At 58.2% G+C, this 14,388-nt stretch overlaps 1 protein-coding gene across 2 annotated transcripts in view; it reads left to right on the plus strand.

Moving 5' to 3' along the window:
* LOC127000913 (PHD finger protein rhinoceros-like) overlaps positions 1–11,368 on the plus strand; it is a 34,867-nt gene extending 23,499 nt beyond the window's left edge. For both annotated transcript variants that reach the window (XM_050865032.1, XM_050865031.1), the window contains one exon: positions 1,068–11,368. In XM_050865032.1, coding sequence (XP_050720989.1) covers positions 1,068–9,419 — 8,352 coding nt within the window. In that variant the 3' untranslated portion in view covers positions 9,420–11,368. The remainder of the gene's footprint in view (positions 1–1,067) is intronic.
* Positions 11,369–14,388: the final 3,020 nt, after the last annotated feature.

The raw sequence follows: 14,388 nt of genomic DNA on the forward strand, positions 1-14,388 counted from the left end.
ATTCCTTCTCTTTGTAGTAGCTCCTCATTGTCTACTTCTTCCATGCTGTTTCACAATTTATATTAGGTCTCCCCTTCTCTTCTTTGTTCCAGTGTTGGTCGGTCCATTTCCCTTAACCTTTCTTCCTATGACAATCCCTCCAGTTCTGGAACCATTTTCGTTGCCATCCTTTGTATTCTTTCTAGTTTTTTACGTGTTTCTTCTTATGGGGAGACTTCACAGTTTCCGCATATTCCAATTTTGGTCTAATCCTAGTGGTTATTATCTTTTTCATCATATCCTTATCCATGTAGTGGAATGCTATTCCTATATTTCTTACCATTCTATACGTATCACCGAATATCCTTTTTACATGACTCAGACTGTTGATTATCTTGTATAGTCACTCCCAGATCTCTCTCTTCTTGAACTTTCAATATTTCTCCATCTCCCATTCTATATGTCCATTTTGGTCTCCCTTCACTCATTCCCATTTCCATTACATGACATTTCTTCACATTGAACTCCATCTCCCATTTCATACTCCAGTCCCAAATCTTATTTTGGTCCTCTTGCAGAATTTCAGTCTTTACTGTTTCTTATCTGTCTTGGCAATTTTGCATCGTCTGCAAACAGGCTCATGTAACTGCTTACTTTCTCCGGCATATCATTTATATATACCGATCCTTGAGGCAATCCACTACAATTCTCCATTTTGATTTCATGTCCTTTACCACATTCCCACGCTTTGTCTCTTTTTTTTCTTTGTATCTGCACATCTTGCATTAAACCGATCCTTCTTTCCTCTTTCTTTGGGTTTATATAATGGGACATATTTCATGACTCCTGTTTCATACGCCTCCATAAAAATATACTTTTCCTGCACCTCACTTGTTCTCTTCAACTTTTCCTAGTTTAGCTCTTCATAATATTTCTTAAGATTTTCTATGTCTGCCTTCCTATAGTTTCTCCTGTTTCTTTTATATGATATATATTGTGTGTGTGTGTTTGTATGCCAGACAGACATGGACTTGAGTAATGAGTGCTGATCACTAATGTCTCTGTCCCCCTCCTGCCTCCCCCCCCAGGTGAGGAACTTGTGCTACATGGTGAACCGGCGGGAGCGTCTGTCGCGATCCTTCATCAAGACGCGCGAGCAGACGTTCAGCAAGCAGGTGAGTCTGCTGTCCAGCGGCAGTCTCAGCCAGCAGGAGGCGGCGGCGGTGCTGCAGGCCAACCATGGCCCCTCAGTGTACGACCGCATGTACTCCCACGCCGGGGCGCCGCGCCACACACATAAGCAGTTCGAGCGGCTGGTGGCCCAGATGGCCGGCACGCTGCCCGCCCAGGAGAAGCCGCGCCCGCCCAAGCGGCCACCGCAGCGCAAGGACGTCAATGGCCTGGTGCGGCCCAAGAAGGAGCGGCCGTCGGAGAACCCGTACAAGCGGAACTATGTGAACGGCGCCGAGCAGCGGCGGTCCAGGTCCTCATCCACGGCCACCACCACGGACAGCGACTCGGACCTGCCGGCCACCAAGTGGTCCCTGCCGGCCAAGGGCCCGACCCACTACTCTGTGTACACCTCCTCCGAGGAGGAGATGAACAAGGAAAACTTCTCCCTCAAGCTGGAGGCACCCAGTCCCAAGGTCAACAAGCTCTTCGACACCCCCGACAAGGACAAGGTGGAGGCCGGGGCCGCCGTCTCTGCCTGGAACCGGCCAGGGAGGCGGCGGCGGGGCATTGGGCGGCCAAACTCGCTCAAGAACAAAGGGTTCCGGGCGCCGGGGGAAGACCGCTCCGCGCGGGACTTTGACGCCCTGCTGGGCACTGCCCCGGTGAAGGTGGAAGCAGAGCCCCCGCCCCCGCCTCCGCCCCGTCCTGACACATCTGAGGATGAAGCGCCTAAGCCTCCACCGCCGCCGGCCCGTCGCCGCAACAAGAAGAAGGTGACCCCACCCAAGGTGGAGTCCAGTGGCAGCAGCGAGGAGGACAGCACACCCGCCCCCACCCCTGCCCCAACGCCCGCCCCTGCCCCCACCCCTGCCCCTGCCTCTGCCAGCCTCCCTGCTCCAGCCCTGATCAAGAACAAAGTGGACAAGAAGCAGCCTGCGCGGCGGGGCAGGTGGCTGAAGACCGGGGCGGGCAGGGAGGAGCCTAGTGTGCCGCCCCCCGCCAGCCCCGGGGTGGGCCTGGGTGTGCTGGGCAGCAGCGACGTGCCCAAGCTGGAGCTGAGCGACGACGAGGAGCTGGCGCCGCCCACCTACCGCCTCTCCAGCGAGGATGACGAGGACGACTCGGCGGGGCGGCGTGGCGGGGCCAGCAGTGACGGCGGCGACCACTCGTCCTCCTCCTCGGCCTCCACGCCCGCCCCCGCCCTCAAGAGTGCCCCAGCCAGTGGCAGCGAGGCAGATAGTGAAGACGGGACGGAGGGCGGCGCTGACGGCTCTGCGGCGGCCGCCACCCTCAAGACCAAGGCGGCCAAGAAGGAGTTCACGCCCAAGATCGAGGCGCGGGTTGAGCGCCTCAAGAAGCGGCGGGGCGGCCGGAATGCAGCTGCTCGGCGGGGCAGCGAGGCCGTGGAGGCGGAGGCCGCACCGGGGCCGCTGCTCGTGCCCCAGCGCATGGCAGCCAAGAAGGCCTCGGAGCGCATCACTAGTCATAACACCGCCGGCCCCACCGCCCCGCCACCCACCACTGCAGCACCGCCCCAGGACACACCCACACCCGAGGTCAAGCCCCGCCTGGCACGCCCCGTCAAGGAGGAGGCGGAGGACACTCCAGAGGAGGAGCGGAAGGTCTCCCCCAGCAAGGGCCGGAAGGCCAAGGCCAGGGACCGGTCGCTGGAGGAGTCGCCGCCGCCTGCCGTCGAGGTGCCCAAGAAAGCGCTGTTTGAGCCGCCGGAGATCCTGCCGTACGTGCCAATGCGTCTGGCGGCGCGCAAGGCCGCCGAGAACCTCAAGGGCGGCATAAGCAAAGGCGCTGCTCCCACCCCACCTGAGCCCGAGGACGGGGAACGCGCCGCCAGCCCCGCCCCGCCCCCAGCCAAGGCCAAGCGCATGGCTCGCCAGGAGGCTCGGGGCAACAGTCGTGCCAAGTCCAAGTCCCCCCGCGCTGCCAAGCTGCCGCCCCCTGCCACCCCACCGCCGGCAGCAGCACCAGTCTCCACCCCCACCCCCACCCCCACCCCCACCCCCACCCCTACTCCCACGACTCCCACCACTACAACCCCCACCCCCACTGCCACCACCACCCCTGCGCCTTCTCCCGCCCCGCCGCCCGCCCGCACGCCCACGCCCACGCCTGCTACAGACACTGAGTCCGAGAGTTCCCCCGAGAGCCCCAGCCGCCCCTCCCCTCCCCGCCCCTCCGCCAAGGAGCCCCGCGACCTACTCAAGGCCTCAAAGTCCATCTTCTCAGACAGCGAGGAAGAGGCAGGTGGGGCGGGGCGGCGAGAGCGTGTGGCCCCCCCACCGAGCCGCCCCGACCCCCTGCTGGAGGTTGCCAAGGAGTCTCATGCTGGCGAGCCGTTTTTTCGTGGCGAAATCTTTCTACGCGAGTACCAGAGCTCCTCCTCCGACGGGGAGAACGGGGCAGGGCGGCCCTCCACCCCGGGGCGGCCCCAGACGGACGAGCCGACCCCGCGCCCCTCCTCTCAGCGGCCCTTTCGTGGCTCACGGGTCTCAGGGGACCTCCACCTCACCTCCTCTTCCTCCTCCTCCTCCTCATCAGACAGTGAGGGGCGGGAGGTGGAGAACCAGGTGCCCCCCTCAGGCCCCGGCCCCGGCGCTGCTTCCCGAAAGACGGCCCCCGACAAGAAGCTTAAAACTTCCGATGGGCGGCCTGAACACGGGTTTCAGCCGCCGACTACTGAGAGAGGTGAATCCAGAGTGGCCCCGGAGGGAGGCCGGGGAAAGGGTGGGGCCGGGTCGCGCGCCCTGCGTCACGGTCGGGCTCAGTGCAGATCGCGAACTGCTGCTGGTGACCTCGCACTGCAAGACCTCGCGGGTGACGCTGATGCGCCACCCGCCCGGGGACCCGGTGCTGCCCCACGAGAAAGAGACGCGGGGCGAAGAAGAGAGAGAGAATCTGCTGCTGCTGCCCCCACCACCTCCCCCACTGGGGCGCCCCGCAGAGAGGTACAGCCTGAGGAACCTGCCAGCCGCCCCACCCTCCTCAGCAGCCCAGAGAGGCTGCCACTCGCCCCTGCCCAAGAGGCGCCGCCGCCACTGAAGGCTGTCGAGCCGCATGACGGTGAGCTGGTGCACCAGCGGCAGCGGCGGCGGCGGCAGCGGGACAGCAGCAGCAGCAGGAGCAGGGAGCCGCCGCCCAGAACGGCTGTTGAGTCCCCCACACGCTCCCCCTCCCCGGCACCCCCAAAACTGGAATCTTCCCGACTGTCCCCGCCGTTGGTCAAGGGACAGGACGGCGAGGAGGAGGAGGAGGGGGAGGCGGGTCTGGCAGCAGCTACAGCAGAAGAGGATGAGAAGGACGAAAAGAGACCCAGCCTGGAGCACCTTCCCAGCCCCGCCCCGCCCCGAGGGTCTGGACAGGGCCCCGGGGAGGGCAGGACGCGTGCGGCGGCGGCGTTTGGCTTTGTTGACGAAGAGGAGGTGAAGGTGGAGCGGCTGGAGGACATCGTGGACACGTCGGACACGGAGCAGGAGAGCAAACGTGTGCGCGTGTGTGACAGCGAGGAGGAGGAGGAGGAGGCGGTGGCGCCTCTGCTGGAGGGGGAGAGCGGCGGCGCCGTGGGTGAGGCGCGGGTGGAGCAGCCCAAGGACAGCGGCTACAAGAGTGCAATAACCACACCCGAGCCCCTGGAACGGGCGCTGCCCTGGGTCGGTGAGGCCCCGGGGCCTGTACATAGTGTTGTAAATAGTTTTGTGATGCCTGAAGACGCCGACTCCAGCAACAGCAGCAGCGGCAAGCCTCCCGCCCCCTCCCACACCCTCACGCCCGCCGCAGCGCCCACTGCTGGCCCTGCCCCGCCAACCCCTGCCCCGGAGGCCAAGCAGCAGCAGCAGCAGCAGCAGCAGCCCTTGAACAAGTTCCTCTCTCCTTCCAAGAGGAAAAACCTGGAAGACGTGATCGGAGAGGTGAAGCGGCAGGCGGAGGCCCACCTGGAGCCCTGCCCTCCTGCCCCTCCCACCTCCACCCCCGCCCCAACTCAGACCCAGCCAACAGCCCCGGCAGCAGCCCCCACGCTGCCCCTACCACAGGGTCCTGCCCCGCTTGGGCCCACCTCCCCGACGCCCCCCGAGGGCGCTGCCTCTGGGTCGTCATCGTCGGCGTCCAGCTTCGTGGAGCAGTGGCGTGGCCAGTGGAAGAGTCCTCCGCCGGCTGAGCGTCAGGCGGAGGCGCCACACTCACTCAGCCAGCTGGACATGGGCATGGCCGCCGCCTCCATCATGGACCTGCAGCGGGCCATGTACACCCCGGACTACAGCTCCTTCATGTCCCTCCACTCCAGTGCACTGCTCAAACACTTCAGGATTGATCCAATGTTCAACCTGGCCTACCTCCAGCAGCAGCAACAGCAACAACAGCAGCAGCAGCATCAACAACAACAACAGCAACAACAGCAACAACAGCAGCAGCAGCAGCAGCATCACCAACAGCTGCAGCAACTTCATCACACAGCTGCTCAAGAACTTGCCAGTCTGGTGCAGCAGCAACAGCAACAACAACAACAACAACAACAACAACAACAACAGCAGCAGCAGCAGCAGCAGCAGCAGCAGGCTGCACAGAGCTCAGGGAACAAACTCATCAAACCCCTGCAGCCTTCCCCTGGGGCTGTGCAAAAGGTCCCTGGACCACTGCCCTCCCCTGGGGCAGGGCAGAAGGTGGCTCCTCTGCAGCCCTCCCCAGGGGCGGTGCAGAGTGTGGCCCCGCAGCAGCCCTCCCCAGGGGCAGGCCCCAAGGTGCCTGCCTCCCACAAGGTGCCAGCCCCCCAGGTCTCCCCTGGCACACCCAAAGTTTCTGTATCTGCATCCTCCCCAGGGCTGGGGCTGAAGATAGCTCTTCCCCGGTCCTCCCCAAGTCTGGCCCCACCCCACCCCTCCCCCGGGGTGGCGCCCCCACAACCCTCCCCTGGAGCAGGACAACAGGTGGCACCCCCACAATCCTCCCCAAGCTCTGCTGCCCCTGCCTGCCTGTCCACTCCCTCCCCCACGCCCGCCAAAGTACCTCCCCCAACTCCCTCCCCCACGGCCGCCAAGGCTCCGCCCCCCACCCCCTCCTCCGCGGCATCGCAGTCGACCACCACTACCACCAGGCAGCAGCGGCAAGCAGGTTCTGAAACTTCAGTATTACCGCCCCCCCACACGTCCCCCTCCAGAGACACGCCAGTATTACTCCCCCGCCCCACCCCGTCCCCCAGCAAAGCCACGGCGCCCCTGCCATCACCCCCCAACGCTGTGCTGCCCCCCAAGAAGGATGCAGCGCTTCCCAACGCCCTGCTCGCCGCCAAGTCCACCGCCAGCCGCCCCACGCCTCCGCGCGCCAACGCGGAGCCGGTCATCGAGACCATCACCCTGGAGGACGGCGAGTCCACCCCGCGGGCTGAGTCCTCTGCGCCGGCGCCTGCGCCCGCGGCGGGACAGAAAAGAGTGCCCATCTACATGCAGGAGGCGGCGCGCGCCCCGAAGGTGGCGGAGAAACGGTCCCCGCGGGCCGCCCGCACCGCTGCGTCTCGCTGGAACAAGGAGCCGGTGCGCCCGCGCGAGAAGCGGCCAGCGCGACGCGGCGGCTACAACAAGGGGCGGGGCCGAGGCGCTGGGGCCCGAGGCCGGGGGCGTGGCCACAGCCCGCGCTTCAACATGGCCTCGGTGCCCAAGGAGCTGCAAGGCACCGTTTACGACTTCGACTATGACAACGACTTCGACGACGACGGTCCGGCAGCCAGCACCACCCTGGACGACCTGCGCCGCTCCCGGGAGAAGCGTCAGTCTGTGGACACCGCACCGCCACCCCTCACCCCGACACACACACCCGCTCCCGAGCCCCGCGAGCAGTCCCCGAAAAAGAGTAGCAAGAAAACCAAGTCCACTCACAAGGACAAGGTCGCCACCACCCCGGTCCACGCCGCCGCCGTCAGCGAGGCGGAGGAGCAGGACGACAAGGTGGCCAAGATCCTGCAGGACTACCACAACATGCAAAACTCCCAGCTGCGGCGCAGCGCTCACTCCCCTTCCCCGCCGCGCCCCGAGGCTCCCCCCGACGGTCCCACCGAGGCGCCGCCGCTTCCCTACGCGGCCGCCCTAGCCGAAGACAAGCTGGCGGCACTCTCGGGCCTCGGCGATTCGCGTGACGGGGTGCAGGCCGAGACGGGGGCATCGGGGCTACGCGGGGCGGGAGGGGAGGACCCTGCCAAGGTCACACTGACGGTGCCGACAGCCCAGCTGGGCGTGGACGAGCGTAACCAACTCAAGCTGAAGATCAAGGGACCGTACGCCAACTCCTACTCCAGCAGCAGTGTGTCGGTGCCCCCGCCCCCCGCCTCCTCGTCCACCACGTCCACGCTGCGCCGCATGAGGAAAAAGGAGCTGATCCGCCAGTACTGCTGCCAGGACCAGCTCCCGCCTGCCGAGCTCCACGGCGAGGCCGGCGGCGCGCAGCACCACAGCGCGCCCAGCCCCGCGCCGCACGTCCGCACCGGCATCACCATCCCCAAGGCCGTGGCCTCCATGACCTCCATCCCCACCCGCGAGGACTACAAGATGTACACCCAGGACGAGGCCGGCGGAGGCGGCGGCGGTGGGCGGCGCAAGCGACCCCCGCGAGAGTTGCGCCACCTCAAGGTGTGGACCATCAAGGAAGACGGCGGCGGCGGCGGCGGCAGCGGTGGTGGCGGTAGCAAGCGTAACTCCGAGACCGGCGAAGGTGGAGACCCCAGCAGAAAGAGGCCGCGGGGCGTGAAGGACGCCAGTGGCGGCAAGGGCGGCGCGGCTGAGAATCGGGACGCCGCTGCCGCTGCTGATGCCGCCAGTGCTGCTGCTGTCGCCGCCGCCGCCGCTAACGCCGCCAAGCCGCCGCCGAAGCTTAGGATCAGCCTGGGCAAGAACAGGACGGAGGTGACCACCGTGCCCGCTGAGCCCGCCACCACCGACGATCCCCAGGACCCGCACCGCCACCACCACCACCATCACCACCATCACCACCACCACCACCACCGGCCGCCCAAAAAGCGCCTGGCAGAGGACAACCCGATGGTCAAGATCAAGAGCGACAACCTCAAGTTTCGTGAGCAGATCATGGCGGACTTCGACAAGCCAGGCCGCAAGGGTGCCGCCGACCGGGAGCGTCGCGCCAAGAAGCGGCGGGTGCTGGGCGGTGGCGGCGGCGGCGGTGGCGGGTCAGGGTCTGAGCAGGAGGACCGGCACGCGGTGGTGATCGCCGGGGACAGCAGCACCAACGCGCCCAAGCTGGTCATCCGTCTCAAGGGCAAGAGTGACGCGCCCGCCGCACCCTCCGCCGCCGCCGCCGCCGCCAACAATAACAACAACACCACCACCTCCTCCACCTCCAGTAACGCCGCCACCTCCACCACCACGAACGCCCTCGCTACCGCCTCCACCACCTCCACCACCGGCACCAAGGGGGAGGAGGAGCCTGACGCTGCCCTGCCGCCCTCGCTCAAGATCCGGTTGTCGCTGCCCAAGGCTGAGCCGGAGGCTGCTCGGGATAGCGGCGGCAGCAACGGCGGTGAGGCGGTGGGCAAGGTGCCGCTGCGCCTCAAGCTGTCTCGGCGCCCCGACGGCTACGTCGCGTCCAACTCCCACCGGCGGCCGCCGCCCGGCGTCCTGGACCAGGGCCCGGGCCCCCCCGTGCCGCCCCGCCCCCCCGACCTGCCCCAGAACACGCCACTCACTCCTGACGTCCCCAACACCGCCCCTGCGCCCTCCCAGACCGCCGCCGACACCACCACCGCCTCTACAACCACCATCAGCAGCATCGCCGCTGCTGCCACCACTACCACCACCGCCACACCCGCGTCGCCGCTGCGGCCGCCGTCACGGCTAGGCCCCGAGGACCCCCACACGCCGCCTCCCAGGGCGCCGGAACCCCGGGTGCCGCCCCTAGATAGCAGGATACCTCCGTGCGGTGCTCCGCCGCCCTCTCCTCCCCATCCGGCTTACCAATACAGCGGTGCGCCACCCACCGCCCCCTCCGCGCCGCCCCCCTCCTTGGGGCACGAGCCGCTTGGTCTTGGCCCCCTAGAGTATGGTCTGGGGGGGCTAGGACCCCCGCCGCCCCACCCCGAGCACGAGCAACAGGAAGTGCTGCAGCGGCTGGCGGCGGCGGTGGCACGTAACGGGGGCGGGCCGGCAGCTGCGCCTCCCCCGCCGCCACAGACGGGGCCGCCGCCGCCGCTGCTGGGCGTGGCGGGGCTGCGCCACCCGCTCTACCCCTTCAAGGAAGGCTCAGACTGCAGATGATAAAAGCTGCGTCCCTCTAGTACTAGTGCCACTAATAACACTACGCTAAGGACTACACACTAAGGAATAGTTACCTACTAGCCAATACTTCTACTACTACTACTACTACTGTTTCTACTTCTAATTCTACTACTTTTACTACCACTTCAACTACTACTACTACTACTACTACTACTACTACTACTACTACTACTACTACCTGTGTGACAGGCTGAACCATGAGAGAGAGAGAGAGAGAGAGAGAGAGAGCCGTAAACATGTACAAATGTAGATAGTGTCGGTAGGGGAGGGCGGGTGGGGGGTCGAGGGGCGCCTCCCCCTCGAGGGTTACTCATCACATGCGTCTTGTTCACCACAACAAACAAACAAACAAACAACAAAACAAACAAACAAGTTTTATTATTGAGCACTGTTCGTCTGTCTGTGTGTGTCCGTCTGTCTGTCTGTCTGTCAGTCTGTCTGTCTCATTCGTTCGGAGAGGAAGATATCTGTTTTTCCTCCACCAGAAGACTTAGGAGGAGGAGGAGGAGGAGGAGGAGGAGGGAGGCCCGCCCTTTTTTTATATCTTTTTGTACCGTTGTAAATAGAACAAATGTACAAATTAATGTATTCGCATTTTTTATCATTACTATTATTCTTTTCATACTTTTGTACAGATTTGTTTTTATGTTTTATCTCTTCCCTTCCGCGTTTTTATTTTATTTTTTTCCTGTTTCGTTCGTTCGCGCTCATCCTACTTGCCTCTACGGAAGAAAAATGTCCTTATTATTTATTTATTTTCTATCCCTCAACGACGTCTTGTCACAAATGATATTCTTAAAGAAACGCTCGCCGCCAATATCTCGTCTTTCTCAACTGTCGTCACCATTCTGTTATTCTTACACCGCCGCCGCTAGTGTCTCTGTTCTTGTCACATCTAACTCTTGTTTTATTTTATTTTATTTTTGTATCTAGGTAGCGAACTGGGGCCGTGTTTATCGGAGGCTACACCACCGGCTCGTGAATTCATGAGCTCCGCGATATTGGCAAGCTGTGCAGGGAGGACTGTGAATGGGTGAAGGATTACGCTAAATAAAACTTGGGCAGTGAAGGATTATGATAAGTACGGGCCCAGGCAGATTATGTGAAGCCTGGCGGGTGAGCAGCAGACAAGACACGTGATAAATTTGTGCCGAGGAGCAACGAAGTTAGTCCTGAAATGTGTTTTTGGAAGTGATTGATAAGGCTCACCCGCCTGTCGCATCTGTGAAAAGAGGAAAGATTATGACATACGGGCCCAGGCTGATGGATGCGGGGGCCTGGCGGGTGAAGAATAGACAAAAACAGTAATAAATTTGTGCCAGACAGCAACGAAGTTAGTCCTGAAGGTGGTTTTGGAAGTGTTTGATAAGGCTCACCCGCCGCCTCGCATCCGTTAGTGTTACCAGGGAGGGTGTGAGGGCAAGGTGCTGTGTTGGGCCTCTCCTGTTGTGTGCCATCCAGGTAGAGCAAGAGACAGGTAGAGCCATTGTTTGTTACCTTTGCTGATATTATGCACGGCACCTCAAAGTCAAACCGGTGAAATGAATTTATATGCTTATTTTCTTTTATTTTTTTATTCCTCTTATATTCCCTGTTCTTATTACGTTTTCATTATTATTTTTTTATTGAGCATCACTTTTACACACACACACACACACACACACACACACACACACACACACACACACACACACACACACACACACACACACAAGGCTTGCGTTGTGCCGCGTTCGTTCTCTTCTGACGTGTTGGGTGGACTCTGACTTTGTAAATATTATATACAAAAAATAATGAAATAAAGGATTTTTCTCCACAACCTTGGGCTCCTCAAGAGATGAAAAAAGCGAGAATAGTCTTGTAAAATCTTTAGTGTCATGTGATAACAGTAAAATTATTGAAATATAAATTTTTTATGTTATATACAAGTTGTTTCATTTATTGTTATGGTTTATGTTCGTGTGTGTCATGTTTGCATGTTTGTGATTTTTTTTTAATTTACCATGTGTGTGTGTGTGTGTGAGAGAGAGAGAGAGAGAGAGAGAGAGAGAGAGAGTTTATTACTCTGAACGGTAAGGTTTCTAGGCTACAAGTAGTCCGGGGTGCTACAGGTAAGCTTCCCTTCCCCACCACACACACACGCAGTTGAAGGTAACACGAGTGTGAGGGAGGGGGCAGGAGCTGGGCTAGGGGCAGTGTTCCTCATTTTTTCCTCCCTGCGTGCGAGCCTATTTGACAGCAACAAAAGCCGTGAGCCTCCCGTCCTCGGTCTGATGCATGTTACAAACCTTATTTCATGATATGCGATTGAGTCTGCATTTCTCGGTAGCCCATCTCAACAAGCTAAGCCTACTCCATAATTTATCCATTACGTTTTTACCTAAATTCCTTTTAATGGAGGTCACGGAAAACTGAACGCTTCACTAACCTGAGTGATTAGCGTGACGGCCCGCGTTCAGGAGCTCGCGGGTTCGAATCCTGGCCGCCGCACAGCTGAGGTTTTTCAGTCACCGCCGAGTGGCCTAAAACTACCCACATGCTGGCCTGAAGACTACCCAACAACCTGGGCTCTACATAACCTCTAGACAGACACAGTTACCATTTATTACAGAAGACACGTACATTTACCATTTACTTTAGCTACCTCTGCTTACCGGCTGTCGAAGAAAACCCATTGCTTTTTACGTATCAAACACATTAAAACAACATCATGGGCTATATAGTTTTTGTGTAAAATAGAAAAAACTAAACGACGGTCCCGCCAGGCAGTCTCCAGTATGGCGGCGGTTGGCTAAGTGAGGTGAACGAGCTCGTGGATTACTTGTCTTTTTTTTTCAGTTTAAGCGCAGAAATATTCGTCTTGGAGGCTTCATGGGGAAAGGTGGGTATCTTGAGACCTTTGTGCATGCTTGAGAGTCCTCGATATGTATGAATGAGCCTCAAATACTAAATAATCATCACTTGAATACCTCCAATGGTCTGACGGGGGGGGGACGGGGGGTGGCGCCCATTATAATATTTTCGTCGCTTTAATGCATCAATTCACGTCCTGGAGGCTTCATGGTGGTCGGTGGGTATCTTAAGACCTTCCTGTATACTTAATAGTCTTCCATATCCCCGAACGAGTCTCAAATACCACATAATCGTCACTTGAATGCTTCCAATGGCCTGACGGAGGGTGGCGGCCATTAAGTTTTCGTCGTTTTTATGCATTAATTCACGTGCTGGAGGCTTCATGGTGGTCGGCGAGTATCTTTAGACCTTCCTGTATACTTAATAGTCTTCCATATGCCCGAACGAGCCTCAAATACCACATAATCGTCACTTCAATGCTTCCAATGGCCTGACGGGGGGTGGCGGCCATTAAGTTTTCGTCGTTTTTATGCATCAATTCACGTGCTGGAGGCTTCATGGTGGTCGGTGGGTATCTTAAGACCTTCCTGTATACTTAATAGTCTTCCATATCCCCCAACGAGCCTCAAATACCACATAATCATCACTTGAATGCTTCCAATGGCCTGACGGGGGGTGGCGGCCATTAAGTTTTCGTCGTTTTTATGCATTAATTCCCGGTCTGGAGGCTTCATGGTGGTCGGTGGGTATCTTGAGACCTTCCTGTATACTTAATAGTCTTCCATATCCCCGAACGAGCCTCAAATACCACATAATCGTCACTTCAATGCTTCCAATGGTCTGCCTTGGGGTGGCGGCCATTAAGTTTTCGTCGTTTTTATGATTAATTCACGTGCTGGAGGCTTCATGGTGGTCGGCGAGTATCTTTAGACCTTCCTGTATACTTAATAGTCTTCCATATGCCCGAACGAGCCTCAAATACCACATAATCGTCACTTCAATGCTTCCAATGGTCTGCCTTGGGGTGGCGGCCATTAAGTTTTCGTCGTTTTTATGATTAATTCACGTCCTGGAGGCTTCATGGTGGTCGGCGAATATCTTTAGACCTTCCTGTATACTTAATAGTCTTCCATATCCCCGAACGAGCCTGAGATACTACATAATCATCACTTGAATGGTCATTGTTAAGAAAGTTTCCTTCCCTCATGGTCCTTCCGTCCTCTCCTTCTTATGGTATTTTCTTTTTAGTATTTTTTTTCTTTTATTCATTCTTGGATTATTCTTCTATACTTAACTCTCCTTCCCTCTTTCTATTTGTTGTTTTGGGAGTTAATTTTTGTCTGTCTGTTAATCTCGGTACGTCTGCTTGTGTCTGTCTGTCCCTCTGTATGTATGAATGTAATGTATGTACAGCAGAAGAAGGTAGAGTTAGGTTAGGTTAGGTTAGGTTAGGTTGGCGTAGAGGAAAAGGAAGCTGTTGGGTGTGTTTTTCTGAAGCGATGGAAGTAGTTGAAAGGCAAAATTAGATTAGGTTAGGTTAAGTTAGGTATCTCTCTCTCTCTCTCTCTCTCTCTCTCTCTCTCTCTCTCTCTCATTATTATTTTCGTCCCTGTTATGCAGAAAATCACATGTTGGAGGCTTCATGGTGAACGGTACGTGATTCTCTTGTAAGGTTCCTGTAGGCATCGGAGGCTTCAACACGCCTAACGAACCCCTGAAATACTATATATAATCATCACTAGGTCCTCCGTTCTGGTCAATGTTATAGTGTGCCAAGATTTTAGTTGTCAGTGTAAGTTAACTTGATTATTTTGGTGATTTTACAGGTTGTTTGGGGACTGTTGAGGGCTTTTGGGGCTGCCTGAGTACATAATGAAGCTTGGGCGTTCTTTAGTGCGCCAAGATTTTAGTTGTCAGTGTAAGTTAACTTGATTATTTTGGTGATTTTACAGGTTGTTTGGTGACTGTTGAGGGGCTTTGGGGCTTCCTGAGTACATAATGAAGCTTGGGTGAGGTGAAATGAAGCCAAGAATGGTTGTTTGCCGGGAGTTTTGGTTTTGATCTTGTCCGCGCATACGTTTTGGGTAAATGTGTA

This window comes from Eriocheir sinensis, chromosome 19 (genome assembly GCF_024679095.1).
Source record: "Eriocheir sinensis breed Jianghai 21 chromosome 19, ASM2467909v1, whole genome shotgun sequence".
Lineage (NCBI taxonomy): Eukaryota > Metazoa > Arthropoda > Malacostraca > Decapoda > Varunidae > Eriocheir > Eriocheir sinensis.